We start from the raw sequence: 21,032 nt of genomic DNA, 5'->3' as shown, positions 1-21,032 counted from the left end.
AGATTTTTTTCTTTTAATTCCCATGGTTTTTAAATTCACTTGTTGATAGTTACGTATTTGTTGTTCATAGTTTTTATCTTTATTTACTTTCTCTTCCGAAAGAACCCCCTTCAACAATTCATATAATTCTGGTTTGGCGGTGATGAACTCCTTTAGCTTTTTTTTTTTATTAGTGAAGCTCTTTATCTGGCCTTCGATTCTGAGTGATAGCTTTGCTGGGTAGATTATTTTTGGCTGTAGGTTCTTGCTATTCATCACCTTGAATATTTCTTGCCATTCCCGTCTGGCCTGAATGGTTTCTGTTGAGAAATCAGCTGACAATCGTATGGGTGCTCCTTTATAGGTAACTACCTACTTTTCTCTTGCTGCTTTTAATATTTTCTCTTTGTGTTTTGCTCTTCGAATTTTAATTATGATGTGTCTTTCTTGGTGTGGTCTTCTTTGGATTCCTTTTGTTTGGAGTTCTGTGCGCTTCCTGGACTTGTAAGTCTAATTCTTTCACCAGGTGGGGGAAGTTTTCTGTCACTATTTCTTTCAGTATGTTTTCGATATCTTGCTCTCTCTCATCTTCTGGGATCCCTATGATTCTGATGTTGGTTCACTTGAAGTTGTTCCAGAGGTTTCTTACAATACCTTCAACTTTCTGGATTCTCTTGTCTTTTTGCTTCTGCGGAGGAGTGTCTTCTGGCTCTTTATGTTCCAAATCTTTTACTTGATTCTTACGATCTTCGATTCTGTTTTTAGGACTCTGTATAATATTTTTTATTTCAGACAATGTATTCTTTATTTCTTGTTGATCCCTTATTATTTCTTGTTGATCTCTTATTAGTTCTTGTTGATCCCTTTTCATCTCCTCATAGGTTTTATCGACCTTTTCTAGGAAATTCTTGAAAAACTTTATAAGCATGGTTTTGAACTCTATGTCCAGTCTCTTCTTGTCCTCCATTTCTTTTGTTTGTGATCTATTTCCTTGTCTTGGCATTTTCACAGCTTCCCTGAGTTGGTAGGGTGGCTTTGTGTGCTAAGGTGTCCTATATGTTTCAGTGAGTCAGCCTCCCAGTTACCTGAGGTGGACAGTCTTGGTGTAGCCCTGTGTGGGCTGTGTGTGCAGTCTGTTGTTAAGCTTTGCTTGTTGTTGGTATCACTGGGAAGCGTTGATCTCCAAGCCAATTGGCTATGAATATCAGAAGTGTCTTAGCTAGGAGGGTTTCTGTATTCCGCTTGAATGGGGCAGAATCCCGGTGTGGCACAGGCAAGCTTTGTTGAATCCTGCACAATTGGTTGCAGGCACATGCACCTCTTTGGTATAGGCGCAGACAAGCTTTAGATTCCTGTCTGCCCCTCCCTAGGAGAGTCTTATTGTCAGCGAACAAGGAAGCTAGCCACTGGAAGGGCTTCTGTGTTCTGCTTGGATGGGGCAGGGTCTCGGGTGGTGCAGACAAGCTTTATTCAGCCCCTCCCTACAAGGGTCTGGTTTCTGAGTCCCGCAGTAATGGTCGCTGGCTTCACACACCTCCGAGAGATCTCTGCCCACTGCCTGACAGTCTGGCCTCTCCCTGTCTGGGGCCTTCTATCAACGCAATAGGGTGGTTCTGTTTTCCTCCACAACAAGAAAGCCAGCCGCGCATTAGCTGTCCGCCCTCTCTGTGCTCCGCAAGCAAGCGGGCAGCGAACTCTGCGGTCGCCTTTTCGTACACACAGTTCTCTGTGCCTTCACAGTTCCTGAGGTTCAGCGCGCCTTCTTTCTCCTTCCCAGATGGTAAAGTCTCCTCTCAGACAGCCATCCCGCGCTTCAGGGTGATGTATCCCCTGTTTTTCAGTTCTAAATTCAAATCTGTTGTGGTAGGCTGCATTCGGATGCCGCCATCTTGGTTTCTCCTATTTTTAAACATTTTAAAACTGATATTATTGCTTTATTTACTCAATATGTATTTCCTTTTCTAAATGCATTTTTATTGATTTCAGAGAGGGAGAGGGAGAAAGAGGTAGAAACATCAATGATGAGAGAGAATCATTGATTGGCTGCCTCTGGCACACCTTACACTGGGGGATCGAGCCCGCAACCTTGGCATGTGCCCTGACTTTGAATCCAACATGACCTCCTGGTACATAGGTCAACACTCAACCACTGAGCCATGACATCTGGGCTCAGTTATTTATTTCTAAGATTAATCTACATTGTGGTGACATGGAGCTGTAGTTTATTAAGATTTCTCTGCTGTATGATATTTTACTGTGAATAAACCACAATTTATTTCTATTGTTGGTGAACATTTAGATTATTTCATTTTTTTTAAATGAAAGCTGCAGCTATACATATTCTTGTATGTGTTTTAAGATCTACATATTAAACTTTTTCTCTATGATGGCTTTCTAGGCGTAGAATTCATGAGTCATAGAGTAGAAGAATGTTCTTTTTTACAAGATAATGTTTTTTCCAAAGTGGTTACACCACATATATTTCTGACAGCAATGTGTAAAGAGTTGCCATTCATCCACATTCTTGTCAACACTTGCTTTGTCAGATTTAACATTTTTATGAGTCAACTGTGAAAATGGGATCTTATTTTTGAATTTTTCAGTTTACTAATAAATCTGAAATCTTTCCATATGTTCATTGATCATGTGTGTTTTATCTATGATGTCCTTACTATTTTCCTATTGACTTGTCTTTCTCTTTAGTTTGTCCTAATTCTTTATATAGTCTTAATACTGATCCTTTTTTTGGTTATTCCTGGCAAATATCTTCTTTCAAGGTACAACTTATATTTTACTTTCTCTTTGGTGACTTTTGATGAACAAGAAGTTCTTAATTTCAGTATTCTTTTAAAAAATATATATATTTTATTGATTTTATTTATTTGCTTATTTTTTTTTTACAGAGAGAAAGGGAGAGGGATAGAGTGTTAGAAATATCGATAAGAGAGAAACATCAATTAGCTGCCTCCTGCACACCCCCCAATGGGGATGTGCCCGCAATCAAGGTACATGCCCTTGGCCAGAATCAAACCTGGGACCCTTCAGTCCACAGGCCGATGCTCTATCCACTGAGCCAAACCAGTCAGGGCAATTTCAGTATTCTTGATTATCAAACAATTTAATGATTAGGCTTTATGAAAAATTATAATATCAATCCACGGGAATGAAAATACTATCTTATATTACTGTTTCAGTTTTTCTCTGCGCATTTAAGTCTTTCTTCTGTCTGAAATTGGTTTTATGTAGGGAGTGAGATAGGGATCCAAATTCCTCCCTCTACTCACCCTGAGTGGATAATTACTTGTCTCAGGTCCCATTTATTGAATCAATTTTTAAAAATGTTGATCTGAAATGCCATCTGTCTCTCTCATATATTTTTATATATGCTGTTTCTCAGATGTGTGAAGCTTTATTTTGGTAGTGTTGTTTTTTTATCCTCACCAAGGATATGTTTTTATTAATTCAGAGAGAGAGAGAGAGAAGAGAGAGAGAGAGAGAGAGAGAGAGAGAGGAACATCAATGTGAGAGAAAAGCATTAAATGGTTGCCTCCCACACCCTGCCTGGGGATTGAACCTGCAACCTAGGTATGTGCCCTGACCAGGAATAAAACTTGCAACCTTTTGGTATACAGGATAATACTCTAACTTACTGAGCCACTTGGCCAGGGCTGTTTTAGTATTTCTTATCTTAATTCTGGTTACTTTATTTCTCTGCACAGTACTATAACTTCTTATTTACCGTAGTTCTCCACTTCTTTTTCCTTGCCATCTCCCTTCTAATGGAAGCTATTTTTCTACTATTTTTTGTCTTTCATTCTTACTATTAAGAAGTGATCTATTCATCCTAGTTATTGTTTCTTAGTCTTTGTCCTTCAATTTTACTACAGTATATTTCCATTAAGTTTTGTAGTTCGACAAAGTATGCCTTTTGCTTCTGAAGGTTCAGGTTAGCCTTTTTAAGTGTGTCTGTAATTTCTAATATATGATCCTCAGCTTTTATTCCTTTAAATTGCTCACGTATTATAATTCTAAATTCTTTATCTGATTATCTGAAATCCTTGGGAGGGTGTCTGAGTCTGATATTTGCTGTTTCTAAATTCTTGTGCATGGTGATATATTTCCTTTGGTGTTTGGTGATCTTTGATTGAGTTTCAAGACGGCTGATCTTAATCTGCAGAAAACCTGGGTGTCTGAGGTGATGGAGTGTCACCAGGACAGCATTTGCATTTGTTTCTTCCAGGAACCAGAGGGTGTACTTAACCCCTGAGCTTTGGTTCTTTTGCCACTGGCAGTGGTAATGATAGATTTGCCCTCCAGATAGTCCTGTTTCACTGCCCTGGTTTTGTTTGCTTTGGGGAAGGAGGATGTGGATCATTTGGAGATATATTTACTTCCTTTCAATCCCAAATTACAACCCATATTTTTATGTAGAACCTAGTTCTTTAGCTATGGACATTTCATTTCTCAGTCAGAAGCAAGAAATATCTGGGTATATTTTCTTTTCTTTTCTTTTAAAATATATTTTATTGATTTTTCACAGAGAGGAAGAGAGAGGGATAGAGAGTTAGAAACATCGATGAGAGAGAATCATCAATCAGCTGCCTCTTGCACACCCCCTACTGAGGATGTGCCCGCAACCAAGGTACATGCCCTTGCCCAGAATCGAACCCGGGACCTTTCAGTCTGCAGGCCGGCGCTCTATCCACTGAGCCAAACCGGTCCCAGCATCTGGGTATATTTTCATTATCACATTAGATATATGTCATCTTCCTTTAAGGCTGTGTAATATTTTTTTAATTTAAAAAAATATATATATTATATTGATTTTTTTACAGAGAGGAAGAGAGAGAGATAGAGAGCTAGAAACGTTGATGAGAGAGAAACATCGACCAGCTGCCTCCTGCACACCCCCCACCGGGGATGTGCCCGCAACCAATGTACATGCCTTTGACCGGAATCGAACCTGGGACCTTTCCGTCCGCAGACTGACACTCTACCACTGAGCCAAACCGGCTTCGGCAATATTTTTTTATATATGTGGTTCTTCTAAATATTTTATTTATGGCCTTCACCTGTTTCTTGGCTTAATAATTATTCTGTCTTTTAATTGTACATGTTAGTCTTTACTTTTCATTTGTTTGTTTAATGTTTATTCTTTAGTTCATTGAATCTAGGGTTTTTAATACACTCTACATTGAAGGACCTTAAATTTATATCTTCATTCCCAGCTTTATCCTCTGTCTCAGAATCCTGGATTTCCATTGCTTATGTACAGGATATTCTCTTTGGATGCTCAGCTCAAAAGTGAAAATTAAAATATCAGAAACTATTTTTTGCTCATCATCCCATTTTTCTTCCTTCCTTTGTCATCGTTGTTCTCATGATCTCCTGGAGTCATCCTTTTGTGATTTAATTTAACTCCTCTGCTGTTTTGCAGTTTTTTTTAAATTTATCTTTTTCTCTTACCCCCCCCCCTTTTTTTTTAAACCATCAAAGGCCTTATATGCTTATTCCTAAACTACCGTAACAGTTTCATGATATTGTTCTTCTTAACACTAATGTATCCCAAAGGTACTAAACTTTTCTTTCTGGTTATTTCTTTAGTCACAACTGTATGTCTATATTGGGTTGAAATTCCTAAACCTGATAGTGAAGGCCCACTTGCAGCTGCCTCTTTTAGAAGGTGGTCTGCATTTTCTTGTTATCTTTTTCTTCTTCACCTGCCTGCCCTGCTATAATCAGGTTCTGTCCCTGCACATACAACTTGCTGATTGCCACTCAGTGTTTCCTGCCTTGAATCCCCTCCTGCCTTCTCTCTGTCACTTCAATTCAGTTGCCTTCTTGAACAGCTGTCCTGTAACTGTGAGCCAATTAAGGTAACACTATTCTGCATACCATGTAGAGAGAGTTTATTTGTGTATTTTGCTTATGTACCTTGTAATTGTTTTGTGTAACTTGTGTATGTTTTGTCTCTTCATGCAAGTCATAAATTTTAGAGGATGCAGGTTGCCTCCAAGTGTTTTTTTAGTGCTCTGTGTGTAATACATGGTCCAGTGTTGAGTGCTGCTCAGGAAGATGTTTCACCGCTACAAGGAAGGCAATGAGTAAACTTTAGAAAAGTCTCAGTAGAGTCCATGCCTTCCCTGCCAGCACACTCACTATCTGAGGGTAACCTGGGCCTTCTGGAAAATTGCATTCACTATATACGTGTGCTTGAGCAGAGGAACAAATAGAACTTCAAAATAAATCATTTCCATATAATTTGACATTTCTTCTCAGTAGATCAGTTCAATTGAATGTCAATTGACAAAGTAGAAGCCATAAATTTCAGACATTGAATAATTTATATGTCAAGTATAGTAAATTGTGAACACATCCGTCAAATGGAAAATAGCATTCAATTTTGTTATTATTATCATTTGTTTCTTTTCCTTTAGAAATGTGGACTAGAAACTTAACAGTCTTATAAAAATCAAAACTTTCCTTTAACTAACGCAGTTTTTCTTTTTGTCTGAAGATCTTAGTTCAAAGAAGCAGCAGTTCCACTGAATTGGATTTAAAAGATGATTTGCAGCAGATGCAAGGAAAATGTAGGGAAAGACAGAAGAGTAAGTTCCAGGAAGCACAGTCTGTGCTCATCCAGGTTCAGAGTTTATGTATTTTGTTTTCTTTGTGCTTCTCACTTGAATAATATCATCTGAAGAGACACAGGTGTGAAATGGGAAAATTTTATTCCTGGAATTTCAGGATCGATGGGCACTTAGTTCATACGTACAATCTGAACAGTTCCAGTCACTTACCTGAACCTTAGAGGCCTGTCTTTCCACCCCTGGGCCCTTTCCTAGGTGAGAGACACAACCAACGCTAATGCTAAGTGAGCAGACAGACCAAGAAGGAAAGTGATCTTCCCTAGAAAGTTCCCACCAGCGTGGAACAAAATGTTTCAAAAGTATATTGCAGTCAATAGTATAAGTATTTAAAAAAAAATGTGATTGGAATCCTGAGACATTATAATGTAACTGTAAAGTGTGGCCCTAATACTCTGCTTTCCTAAGGGAAGGTTTGGGACCACCTCCTTTGTGGAGCAGCATCATAGATGACTTGGGTCCAGGGTGGTTCTGGTGGGGTGTGCGGGAGCTTCTCTTGGCTCCTCCTTCAGATCCTGTAGGCTTAAGAGTTCTGTGGCAATGTATAATAGTAAGAGTCCTAATATGTTGGTGACTGGGACAACTTTCAGTTTTTTGCAAGTGAAGGAAGAACAGCAGATTAGCAGCAGCAAAGCTGGGCACTGTCAGCACAGATACAAAAAAAAAGAGCTGAAAGAATGAGCAGACAAAAAGGGTGGACACACAAAATTATTATGAGGTAGACAGGAGACTAAGAGAAGTAAACTGTTTAGGTCTGTTTTTTGTTAGACAAAATAGCCTTGTTAGGCTTAATAGCCTTTGAAAAAGCATCATTGTATTATGACAGATTACAACTTTTTATTATATAAAGGAGAGACGTTCTATTGGAGACAATAATTGTAGTAGAACACCTCATCCCCAGTGCTCTAACCCAGCCTGGTTTGAGGTCTAGACTCAATATGTAAAGCATCACTAGACTTTTCTAGCCAGCAGAATAAACTTGCATTTATATAGACCAATCCCCCCCCCCTTTTCTTACGCCCACCCCCATTTTGTAGTTAAATAAGTTTCAGTAGAAAACTTAAGGACTTGATGTACATCTTTTGAGCATATGGTATATGCATTGAAGCACCTTGAAAGGAATGCTCTTTGGGTGATACATACTGGAGCTTGTAATGAGTATTAATGCTCAGCACTTGGAAGCTATGTTTGGGTGAGCAAGGGCCCAAACCAGCCCCTTTGAGCCCCTGTGCCCTGCTGGGTCCCCTGTTTAGTTACTTATGTGGGTGTAGTTGTGACTATTAGTTATTTCAGACTTTGGTTCTTCCTTATGCTAGGTGACAGTGTCAGCAGTGACACGGCTCTGGGCTATAACAATGAGGCCGAGTTGTCCATGAGCTCATGGCAGACCTGTGAGGAAGATGCAGACCTGAACACTCCCACAGATGTGGCTGACTCCGATGCCCGCCATTGGTTACAACTGAGTCCCGCCGATGCTTCAAACTTAACAGGTAAGTAACCATGTCTTTGGAAAGCAGGTAACAATGCTAATAGCTGGGAAATCCCGCAGTTTCCAGTTGTAAGAAATTTAGGGATCCTTTAGCACAATGTTAAGGGGTGTGGGGGAGCGCACCACCTCCAACCAAATTGGTTGTGACAGCCCAATCACCTGTTTATAATCAACGGTGAGTTCTGAGATGTGTTTGGAGAGGGATTGAAATAGTGGCCAGGTAATGGGAAGATGCATGCCATGCCCACAGTCACAGCCAGCAAAGGAGGAGGCGAGGACAGTCATGTCAAGCTTCACTCTGGAAACAGAAGAGTGATTTTTATCTACTTTATAAGGGCCTTAAACCAGAAGTTTACATCTTTGACTAGCTTAGTGATTAATATGTTTTTGAAATTATACTATAAAATACTTGATACACACAACATAAGTTGTGACATATGTGTAAGTAATAAAGTAAGCACCAGTGAGCCCAGTATCCAATTTAAAAAATAGCAGCATCCAAACCAGTATGATTCTCCAGAGGGTCTCCTCAAGTCCCTTCCCTCTCCTGTCTTCCAGTGACCCAAATCAATTTTTTTTATGATATCTTGATTTCTTTTTGGTTTTACCACAAATATTTGTGTCCTCAAACAATCAAATATATCCTATTTTAAAGTTTTTAAGAAGGATTTTATACTCTGTATCTGTCACACCTTTTGCCCCAGTATTTTATTTCTGAGATTCATACAGTGGCTACAGAACCAAACTTTCTGAGACTGTATCCAGGCTCTGCTAAGGAGTTGCTGGGTGGCTTTGAGCAAGTTACCTAATTTCGCTCTCCTTCAACTTTTTTCTTGTAAAATAGGGATAGTAATGGTCCCTACTACAGGGTTGCTGGAGGAATGGATGAGTGAAAATAAAAGTCTGTAGGGCAGGAATAGTGTACATGGAAGCGCTCTGCAGTTTTAGCTATTCATGTGCACACATACATACATATATTTGTACATGCGTATGCAAAACTCAGAAAGTTCAGCTTCCTCACATGTGTGATGGGGCTGATGAGACTGGAGAAAACAAACAGGAGTTGGGTGTTAATTTGTTTTGCTTTGTTTTTGTAAGTATTAGGAGAGACTAATGTTCTGAGGAACTCAGTGTGGAAAATGCTGACCACAGCCAAGTCTTTCCTGGTTTACTGTTCTCATGTTTGCACACAGATAAACTTTCATGAAAACAACAAACTATACAGCACATGTTGAGTGAAAATTGTTATTAAAATGCTAAAAATGATTTTAATATAAATAAAGTCTAAAGTATTACTTTAAATAGCTTGTGTGTTTTTTAACCAAGGAAACATTGGTTTCTATTAATCATAACATAAAATTTAACCAAAGTCTTTGATATTTTGGATATTCCTGATGGAATAACATTAAAACTTTATAAAATTTACATGGAAAAATGTTTTTGGATAAAACCTTTTATGTATAAGATAGATAAGGCCAAGAAGTATGATCTTAATGTGTATTTAATGTGTATATATTTTGAGAATAGGAATAATAAAGAAAAACAGACCAGTTAGTTATAAGTGAATAGTGTATTGCTTTATAATGCTATAGTGCTGTCCTTTAAAGATAGTGGACATTTTTGGTGTGTGTATTCAAATCTGTCAATGGTAGAAGCAATGAGAAAATGGTTGGCAAAATCATAGGCTTTAGTTGTATCCATTATTGGGTGGCAATTTGTACTTCTCAAATTTGTATTTCTTTTTAAATTCATTTAAAATTATTTCTATATAGTTGTGTGTGCATATATATATATATATATATATATAATGATTTTTAATAATAATACTTTAAACTTATATGTAATTTAACAGTTTACAAATAACTTTTTGGTTCTCTATAGTAAGCAGGCCATGTCTTACAAATTCTGTTTTAGAGATGGGATAATTGAGTTCCATGGAAATCTTGTTAGCTAGACAGTAAGTGCCAGAGTTGGAACTGGATTTTAAAGTGTTTTGACTCCATATACAGTGCTGTCTACTCCCTTCCACTCCATTGGTGTTAAAATTACAACAGCAAAACCCTTTAAACTACTTGAGAATCATTAATACTACCAAGGGGGAACTCATGGTGGCACTATTGAAGGCAAGACTGAGTCTTTAAGAAGTTGAATTTATTTAATAAGAACTAGTTTTAATCATTTTTATTGAAAAGAAAGAAAATTGGGTGATTACTTCTTTTGTCTATTCTTTGGATATTTCTGTTTTGATCCTATTTCAGAGTATGCATGGGATAGCTCAATTTAATAAACTTATGTGAGGTAATTGTATATGATGTACTCTCTCTGTCATGATTAATTCCTCCAAATACTTAGTTCTTTGAAATACTAATATAGAGAATCAGTACACTCAGTTCAATAGTTCATCTTGTCATCTGTGAAAAGGACAAACTGTAATATGATAAGGTTTAAGGATTATCACAGTTCTGAATTTAACTTTCTGTTCTTAAGAGAAAGATTTCTTTATAAATATACAAAATAAAACTCATGTTAGCCTGACCTTTGGGCATGCAAAAAGAATGATCAAACAATTTGAGTATATCTGTTTCTCATTGAATAATTCTACCAATTATCAAATGTTTAGAACAATAAACAACTAAAATCTTACATTCCTCATCACTGGCAACTAACAGTTTAGTTTTATATTTGCTTTCTCATTTAAATCATTTCATGTTTGATGAAAATAACAGCTAAATGTATTGTACTTTGTTTCAAAGTGTACCTGGGATTTGTTTTAATTAGGTAAGGTACAGCATACAGACATGGAAATGATTATCTTGAAGGAAGTTTATACTCACTGGTCCCTAGGTGCTGGAGCATGGCCTACTGTGCAGGTGGGCCACACAGGGAAGACCAGAGTTAGGAGACAGTGGGAAAGAGAACAAACCTGGGCAACAGCCTTTATTGTCATTTCCATGGGAAAAGCAAGGCAAGACAGGGTAAGCAGAGTTAGGGTTGACTCGTTGGAACAATTTCAGCCGACCTGGAGCGTACCGGTAGATGCCATTCCTAGTTGCCGAGTACCTGCCCTGAAGCGTCTGTGGCCGGTGTATGTGTGTGGCGGGAGTGGTTATAGGCTTGATGTGGAAGAGCCTGGTAAAGGAGGTCTGAGCTTTGGATTGGTAGTTTGTACAAGAAAGGAACTCTTCCTGGTGAGTTGTTAGCTATCTCTAGGAATTAGTAACCCCGGGAGGGGCAGTCCCTTCCTGGTCTGGAGGTGCCGGGTACCAGAGCATCTGTTGATACCGCATCTGTTTTGTTCTGTTGAGGTTATTATTTTGAGGAATATTTATGACTCTATAGTAAAGAATCAGTGTTGCTGCTCGCCTCATCTCCTATTTAGCCAATACGCTCGCAAACTAGAAATATGATTTTGATGCTTTAAGAAATAAAAACATGAATAAGTCAGAGTCAAAACTGGCTTACCAAGAGGACAGAAGACATTTATCCTGATAGTGGCAAATAATGTGATAAGTGCTATGAGATTCATTTAAAGAAAGTTTTAATCACAGGGATAAAGAAATAGACTATAGAATAGAATAGAATATAAAGTACATAACTGAATCCACACGGGCATGGAATAATGATATTATGGAAGAGGTGACACATTCCAGATTTGGCAAGGAAAGGATTTACTGTTTAACAAATGCCTGTGGGATAAGTATTTAGCCATATGGAAAGAAAGGAAATAGAATCTCTGCCTTACAACATGCCCATAGTCAATTCCAGATGGATAAAATAGTTCAATATAAAAAATAAATTTTAAAAACTTTTGCAAGAAAATATCTTCTAAAACATGTCTTAAGGCCTTGGGGTGGGGAAGGTTTTCTTAAATGAGATGTTTAACCCTTAAGGGTAAAGGCCAGCTTTGGTGCTCTTTCCTTTCCAGGCTCCTGTCAGGTCAGGAATGTGTTTTAAGGTGAAGTTTAAGAAATGGTGTCCAACATTTTGGTTTAGTGGGGAGGAGTCAATAGTCTCCCCTCACTGGACTATAAGCTGGGTGGAAGGGTGACATTGTTTGTGTTCACTGCTGGCTCTTGGCTTCTAGAATTGTATATGACAGGAGAGGAACATTAATAAATACTCAAATCAATGAATAAATAAGCTTTAAGTCCAGGCTATTGTTTTATTTAGTTAAAATAGAAATTAAATTTTAACCTTTTTTCAATAGTAAAAAATAAGTGTGATTCAGTTTCAAATTCTTTTTTGTTTAGTATATTTATCATAGCCTTGTCTCCAAATAGTGCTTTAGAAAACCTTTTACCACTTCTGCTTTTAATTACAGCTGTGCATGTGGATTATACTCACTGTTACCTGCCACCAATGCTGTTTTTGCAGAAATGGTTTGTTTGTCAGCATTGTCTTCCATTAGACACATTTTTGGCATTTTCACCAGCTTTGAAATCTGCTCTGATTATTTGCTCACCTTCTGAAATCTTTAAAACGAACAATATGTCCCTGGAAGCAGAAGAGGAAGGAGAGAAGAGTCAGGCTGCAGAGCTGGCCACAGAGCACTGGCCAGCCTGCTTCCTCTCCAGTTTGAATCTTCAGAAGCCAGGCCTGAGTTTTCTGGTCCTGGAACTAAGGTGTCTCAATTGAACCTTTGGATTTGTTACTTCAGGTTTTAAATCAAAAGGGAGATTTATTTCCAGTGTTCCTGCTATGTTTCAACATTCTTACAAACCCTACATAAAATTGCAGCTATGTGAAATCATTTGGTCATAAGTACCCATTTTACCAATTACCAAGACTTATTTTATGACTAAAATCCTTTGCATATTTGTAACGTTTTAAATGTTATATTGCTTTGTTAAAATCATGCATATGTTTGGAGAAAGATGATATATTGTGTTTATTTGCACGAGTTCCCAGTTTAATAAAAAAAAATTTTAATGCCCTTATTGCATTTAATAATAATGAAATTCAAAGGTACTAGGCTACCACACTAGCTTGCTAATGAAAGAGAAAATAAAACTAAATATTTGGCATTTTTAGGGTGAGCATGAAATTTTCTGAAATCTCTCAAATCCCCATTTTTAATTAAGTGCTGCTTCAGTGAGGAACTATCTACATGTAAAATGTCAGCATCTGTTCTGTTACAGCACAAGTGCAATAATTTTGGGATAAAACATTTAAACTCATTAAAAAATTGTCACAGTGATATTGACCAATGATTTTATTTTTTGACCATTGATTTTAAATACTTGTAAAGAACTCAACATTTTTTGGTAATGTGATGGGGATATTACCTAGGATTTTATCACTGAAGCATGTATTTGTCAGAGAGCCCAGTAGCATTGAAACGTTTTCTACATGGGGCCCTGAGGATATATTAGTTGGCAGGTAGCAAGGAAGTGTAGGTGATGAGATACCTGGCCTTTTCACCTGGTGTTACTCCAGCAAAGCTCCAATGTGATTGGAATGCTGGGGCTAATCTCTGTTTCGGATGGCTGTATTTGGGGGGTTGGGGTAGGAGATGAAACACTATAAATCATCTAATTCCCTTATTGTTTTTTACCCAGGATTAAAGACATAATTTTCTCTATGAGAAAAATAAATGCCATATTATGTTGTATATGGGGTTTTGTGTTGATTTATAAGCATTCATTAAAGCAGCATACCTTCTTAGATACTTGGTATTGCATTTACTTTACAGGTTAAACATTAGTAAAACTTCAAAGAACCCAGAGGCCCGAACCTACAGGCCCTTAATCAGACTTTTGTTCTCTATACCTCCTGTCTTTCAGTCAGAGTGTTTAGGAATTCCATCTTGAATTTGATCTGAACATTTTATTGTATCTCTTCAGTAAATTATGTGATACTTATGTGGGAAATTTAGATATCTTGGGATATTTCAGCATCCTATATAATAAAAGGCTAATATGCAAATTGTCCCTTCGACCAGAGGATGAGGCCAGCTGGTCAACCTCTAGCAACCTCTGCCCCCAGCCACCCTGGCCTCATCAACCCAATCGGGGCAGGCCAGCCAGACTCCACTGGTGCATGAATTTGGCAGGCCTCTAGTCTACACTAATAAAAGAGAAAGATGCAAATTGACTGTGCCTCCTCCACAATGCCCACCAGCCAATCTGGAGTGAGTATGCAAATTAACCCAGCAAAGATGGTGGGTTAATTTGCATATGCAGGCGCGGAGCGAAGACTGAAAGCTCTGGCCCATGTGAAGACTGAAGATGACTGAAGTCTGAAGAGGCTTGACTTCTCTGCTGTGGCCCAAGTGAAGGCCTGGGTCCCAGGTGCCAAAGGAACACTGGTGCCGGCAGCCAGGGGAAGGAAGGCCTATTGCATGAATCTTTGTGCAACAGCCCTCTGATCTAATATAATAAGATATTAGCAGCTATCCTGAGTGCAGGGAAGTATGCAGAACATTGTTCGATCTGCCACAACTCCTTGTCAGATTCACTTCTTCCGGCTCCCTGTTTATTCTTGTCATTCTTCTACCTAAAGTTCCTCACATCCACCAATTGCTCTTCAATTTCTTTGATTAGGCCTTAAAAGCACTAACAATATATGTAATCAAAATGACACTCAGTGGAAGTTCATAATTGCCTAGAAATCAGTTTTTCTTTATTTGTGTGGGAAATGTGTGAAAAATAGAACTTTTAAAATAAGTATGTTAATAAGAAATGGTGTAAGAAAATAAAGAAAAAGGGATTACTGTGGAGATAGGACTGACTTTTTGAACTCCCTCCAAAGATTCAAAAGAGAAGCGAAGCAAAGAAGATAGTAATTAAATAAATACATTGATAGATCAAAGAAAGAAAAGTAGAACAGTGGTTTAGCTATGTGTGTATGTCACATAAACTAAAAACAGAAATCATTAGTGACAGCAATAATTCTGAATTTATATGAGCTTTATAGTGGAAAATTTTAAAAACTCAAAAATTGACGAGTTAAGAAAAAATATTACAGAAGACTTACTACAATTAATAGAAATATTTTTATATATAGTGAATGGAAATATATGTAAGTATACAAAACTGTGAACTTTATTAAAATATACAAGTGATTTTTAAAAGCACATGGAACAACTAGATCTTTAATCAAGTCTCAATAAATGTTATGATTTGAAACTATACCATATTCTATGAGTGTGATGAAATACAGAACAAAAGGATAATAAAACAAAATTACATTAAGAAACTAAAAACTGCAATTTATTTATTTTTAATAATTCTTCTTGTTGAAAGTATTACATATGTCCCCCCTTTCCTCTCCTAGCCTCAGGCTTCAGTACCCTATAGCCTGTGTCCATAGGTTCTGCATTTATGCATACGAGGTCTTGGATTGATTACCTTCCACCCACCTTCCCCGCCTTCCCTCTGAGCTTCTGCACTCTGTTCCATGCTTCCATGTCTATGAATCTATTTTTTTCATCAGTTTATTTTGTTATTTAGATTTCACATATTAGTGCGATCATGTGATACTTCTTTTTCTCTAATTTCACTTAGCATGATTTTCTCTAATTTCACTCCAGGCCTCTCTATGCTGTCCCAAAGAGTAAGAGATTCTTCTTTTTTACTGCTGCATAGAATTCCGTGATACAAATGTACCACAGCTTTCTTATCCACTCATCTAACTGATGGGCACTTGGGCTGTTTCCCTATCTTTGCTATTGTAAATTGCTGCTATGAACATAGGGGTACATACATTCTTTCTGATTGGTGTTTCAGTTTTCTTAGGATATATTTCTAGAAATAGGATCACTGGGTCAAATGGCAGTTCCATATTTAATTTTTTGAAGAAACTCCATACTGTTTTCTATAATGATTGCACAAGTCTGCATTCCCACCAGTAGTGTGCTAAGATTCCCTTTTCTCCACATCCTTGCCAGCACTTGTCATTTAAAAAATTGCACTTCAGATAAATTAAGTCCAAAAGAAATTAAATTAGAAATTAGAAAACATTTCTAAGTGGACTACAATTTAAATTACATATCAAAAGCTCTAGAATGTAAGTGAAGACTTAGTGTTTCTATTAGAAGAGAAAAATATTGATCTATGTGCCCTATTCAAAATATTAGGGAATAATGGCAGAATAATATATTGAAGTTAATCAAAAGTGCTTACACATATGTGCTGGAAAGCAATAGAGAAGGCAAGAACAGTTTTTAAAAACAATACAATAGGCGAATAGGCAAGATTAATCAAGGAAAGAATATTGGGAGTGCAAAAAGGAACAGAGCTTCAAAAACTACAAAATTTAAAATGTTAATTTGAATATATTTATAAAAATAAAGGACAATTTCTAGTTTTACTAAAGCTTCAAATAAATGAGAAACTGTTTTCTTCCAATCTGTTCCACACACTAGAAAGAAAGAATGCTCCCTAATTTCTGTTATCTAACTTGTGTTACCTTGATAATGAAATGAGACAAGGTACATATTTATTTTTTTAAATTTTATTTATTTATTTATTACATATATTTTATTGATTTTTTACAGAGAGCAAGGGAGAGGTAGAGAGCTAGAAACGTCGATGAGAGAGAAACACCGACCAGCTGCCTCTTGCACACCCCCTACCGGGGATGTGCCTGCAACCAGCGTACATGCCCCTGACCGGAATCGAACCTGGGACCTTTCAGTCCACAGACCGACGCTCTACCACTGAGCCAAACCAGTTTCGGCTTAAATTTTATTTTAATGTTTAAAGAATTACAAATAATAGTACATATGTCTCCTCTTTTTCCCCCATTGACCTTCCCCCAGCCTCCCTTAGACAAGATACATATTTCAAAAGGAAAATTTGAGTCCACCTTACTTAAAATCATATAAGCAAAAATAATAATTTGCTAATGAAATTCAAGAATATTGGGAAAGGTTCATATATCAGAGCTAAAAATGTTCATTCTAGGAACACAAATGCAAAAGAAAAAAATATCCATCATGAGAAAAAATCAGACAAATCCAATTAAAGAATATTTTACAAAATAATCAGAACTCAAAACTGTCAATGTCATAAAAAACAATGAAAATCTGGAAAAAAAAAATGTCATAGCCAAGAGGAAGCTAAGGAAACATGATGATTAAACATACTAGTACTGTGATATCCTGGATGGAATCCTGGGACAGTATGAAGACATTAGGTAAAAATTAAAGCAGTTTGAATAAAGTGTGGACTTTGTAATAATGTTTTAATATTGTAACAACATACCATACTTAGGTAAGATGTTTAGCAATAAGGAAATTTAACATGGAGTAGGGATATGGGAACTCTATACTATTTTAGTAATTTTTTGTAAATCTAAAACTGTTGTAAAAATTAAGTATTTTTTAAGAATTTACTTCAGGAAAAAGATGTAAGAAAATGTTCATCTTATTTATTTTTACTTTAGAAATTTTCATCTTAATTATTTTTCTCTCGATATATAAACTTTAAAGCATTGGTAATTTTCATGAAAGAAAAAAGGCTCTACTCAGATTGTATTTCCAGGGTTAACGCGCCCATTTTTCTCTATAGATAGCAGTGAATGCCTTGCAGATGACTGTAGCATAATTGCTGGAGGGAACCTCACTGGTTGGCACCCAGACTCTGCTGCTGTGTTATGGCGAAGAGTCTTGGGAATCCTCGGAGATGTGAATAATATCCAGTCACCCAAGATCCATGCCAAAGTTTTTGGCTATCTCTATGAACTCTGGTACAAACTAGCAAAGGTACTCTTGCTATTTTACCTTTTTACTCTAATATGGAAAAACTGACTTAGTTTCATTAAAACTGTGTTGCAATTTACCACTGAATGCATCCTGGAATAATAATTAGGTGTTGACACAAGTATATTTGAATATCAAAGAATAAGTAGTAATACCTATAATTTGGTCATTTTATAAATATGGAAGAGTCATTTCATTTAAGGCATATATATTATATTGCTATAGGATATTAAAGAGTAAGGTATCATTTAGTAGTTTTAATTATTTTCTTTATGAAAGTGATACTGGTTTCATTGTGTAAAATTTGAAAAATGGCCCAGCTAGCGTGGCTCAGTGGTTGAGTGTCGACCTGTGAACCAGGAGGTCATGGTTTGATTCCGTCAGGGCACATGCCTGGGTTGCAGGTTCATTCCCCCGTGTGGGGCATGCAGGATGCAGCTGATTGATTTTTCTCTCTTATCAGTGATGTTTCTATCTTTCTCTTCCTCTCCCTTCCTCTCTGAAATCAATAAAAGTGTATATTTTTTTAAAATTTGAAAAATGGTCCAACTGGTTTGGCTCAGTGGATAGTGTCGGCCTGCGGACAGAAATCAGCTGGGTTTGATTTTGGTCAAGAGCACATATCTTGGTTGTGGGCACATCCCCAGTAGAGGGTGTGCAGGAGGCAGCTGATCTATGTTTCTCTCTCATCGATGTTTCTAACTCTCTATACCTCTCCCTTCCTCTCTGTAAAAAAAAAATCATTAAAATATATTTTTAAAAATTTTTGAAAAATGTAGAAAATCAAAGTAGAAAATTGATATCACTTTCCCACAGAGATAACCAATATTAATATATGGTTTTAAAGGGATAAAAAAATCTATCAAAGTAAAATATTAGAGTACATACAATTTTCATTCGTTTTTAAAATTTTTATTTATTGATTTTAGAGAGAAAAAAACATCAATTTATTGTTACACTTATTTATGCATTCATTGGTTGATACTTGTATGTGCCCTATCTGGGGATTGAACCCACAACCTTGGTATATCAAGACAATGCACTAACCAGCTGAACTACTGGGACCTTTTCATTCTGGTTTTTGTTTCAGTTTATTACATGCATTTTTCCAATGTTATATATATATATTTTTAAACATGATTCATGTTTATACAGTATAACTTGTTCAGCCATTCTTATCATGTGGGAGTTTAGGACCTCTGCATTATATTCAAAGAAAAACAATGCCCTAGTTTTTATTAACTCTAAAACCACATACAATTAAGTTAGATATAAAATTCAAAATTGACAATAAATCTCACAATAAAAGAAAAATTTGTAACTATTGTAGATTCTTACTCATAGAAATTTTATTGGAAGCAGCTAGTTGACCATGGAACAAATATTGGAATATTGTTGGCATAAACTGTATTCTCTTCCCTAATCTCTTTGTAAATTAGATACGGGATAATCTGGCAATAAGCCCGGATAACCAAACTTCTCCATCTCCTCCGGTCTTGATCCCACCACTCAGAATGTTTGCATCATGGCTATTTAAGGCAAGTGGATATGTTTTTACTCTTTTATTATAATTTCCTCTTCCTTTCTGAAATTGAGTTTTTAAAATGTAATTTCCCAAGACTGCATGTTTCAAAGATCTCCACAATCAACTCCTATGAAAAATGGAAAAGTAAAGGAAATGTTGAAATGTCCAGCTGCATCTGTTGATTAAACTTTCAAACATTATCTTCTTGGCAGGCGACGACATTGCCAAATGAATACAAGGAAGGCAAGCTGCAAGCCTACAAACTGATCTGTGCCATGATGACCAGACGCCAGGACGTTCTGCCAAACTCAGACTTCCTGGTGCACTTTTACCTGGTGATGCACCTGGGATTAACCAGCGAGGATCAGGTATTCTGCAAGCCCTTTACATTGGTAGTACATAGGATTGTTCACAGGTTAAATTTGGGTTTATGAAAATACATCAGGAATGTTAAAGTTCTCAGTAGTTTCAACTTTTTTTACATGCAACCACACACTGGCCTTTCAAAAATGTAAATCAGGTTTTTATCACATTCCTTTTTCTTCTCCCCACTGACTTTGCATTGAACCAACCAAATTTGAGTTTTATCCTATGGCTTGTACACTTCTCTATTATCTAACCTTTGCCTATGTTGTCAACCTCAAAAATACTATTTCAACTACTTTTCGATTGGGATTGTACATTAGATATTGTTTGAAGAAAATGATTCTGGTCACTTAAAAATGTTTGAAAACTCACCCATAAGTTATGGGCCCTGACATTTCCTGATTAGGAGTTATTTTAATTCCTACCACAAGGACATGTGATTGGTGGGTAAGTTGAAAGGCCAAGGAGCCACCAGCAGTAGCCCCTCTGTGTAGACCCTGGGAGTGCAGGATGGATGTGGCCCGCCTCTGGCCTTCCTGCCTTGAGAAGTCCCCTGCCAGTGGGCAGAGGGTAGGGAGGAACACTCCGACTCCTGATTTCCTTTGTAAATATCAAGCAGTCAAGTGCTGTGATTGGTTTGTATTTCACAGAGATTATTTTGGACTCTGTTTGGAGGATGGATTTTAAAATGTAACAGTGGTAGGATAGAGTTGGAGGTTGGACCTGGAGACAAGGAGATTAAGTAGGAAGTAGTTAAATGAATATAGATTTTTTTTTTTTAACTGTTGAGAACTGAGATGGTAGCATTGAAGATGGAAAGGAGGAATAGAAGTGATTCAAGAAATTTTAAGGCATTGAAGTTTATTTTGGTCTTCTTTGCCAATTTGAGGTATGGGGAGTGTTCCAGAATTTACCCTTTAAATTGTAGATACTTATTAATGAACTTGAATCACTCACTCATGAACTATAAGTAGACATCCTTTCTGTATTCTATTCTTGAATGTGTGAGGCAGACACACAGTCTTTTTGGTGCCCCTAGGATTCATGTAAGAGATCATTCTCCTGATTGACAAGCTTTTCTTTGTTGCTTCAGAATGCACTTGAATCTTCCTTGAACTAAATTCTTGAAATATATTCCCTGATAAACAATTTGAGCTTCAGTCATTGAGCTTTTATCTGAAGTAATTAAACCGTGCTGACCTACTGAGTTGTTTTTGTCACAGTTGCTCCAGTTTCAGCATTATGTATAGGACATTTAGGTATCAGGCTAGACTTAAACCCATAGTCTCGTTTATTTCCCAAATAAAAGTAGAAATGGATGTG

At 36.9% G+C, this 21,032-nt stretch overlaps 1 protein-coding gene across 5 annotated transcripts in view; it reads left to right on the top strand.

The window, feature by feature from the left end:
- The window catches only part of RALGAPA2 (Ral GTPase activating protein catalytic subunit alpha 2), a 278,920-nt gene that overhangs the window by 101,308 nt on the left and 156,580 nt on the right, over window positions 1-21,032 (top strand). For all 5 annotated transcript variants that reach the window (XM_045574683.1, XM_036417809.2, XM_036417810.2 and 2 more), the window contains 5 exons: window positions 6,497-6,587; window positions 7,943-8,116; window positions 17,628-17,821; window positions 19,258-19,356; window positions 19,556-19,711. In XM_045574683.1, coding sequence (XP_045430639.1) covers window positions 6,497-6,587; window positions 7,943-8,116; window positions 17,628-17,821; window positions 19,258-19,356; window positions 19,556-19,711 — 714 coding nt within the window. The remainder of the gene's footprint in view (window positions 1-6,496; window positions 6,588-7,942; window positions 8,117-17,627; window positions 17,822-19,257; window positions 19,357-19,555; window positions 19,712-21,032) is intronic.

The sequence above is a fragment of the Pipistrellus kuhlii genome, unplaced genomic scaffold, assembly GCF_014108245.1.
Source record: "Pipistrellus kuhlii isolate mPipKuh1 unplaced genomic scaffold, mPipKuh1.p scaffold_m20_p_6, whole genome shotgun sequence".
Lineage (NCBI taxonomy): Eukaryota > Metazoa > Chordata > Mammalia > Chiroptera > Vespertilionidae > Pipistrellus > Pipistrellus kuhlii.
This window is presented reverse-complemented; position numbering and strand designations above follow the sequence as displayed.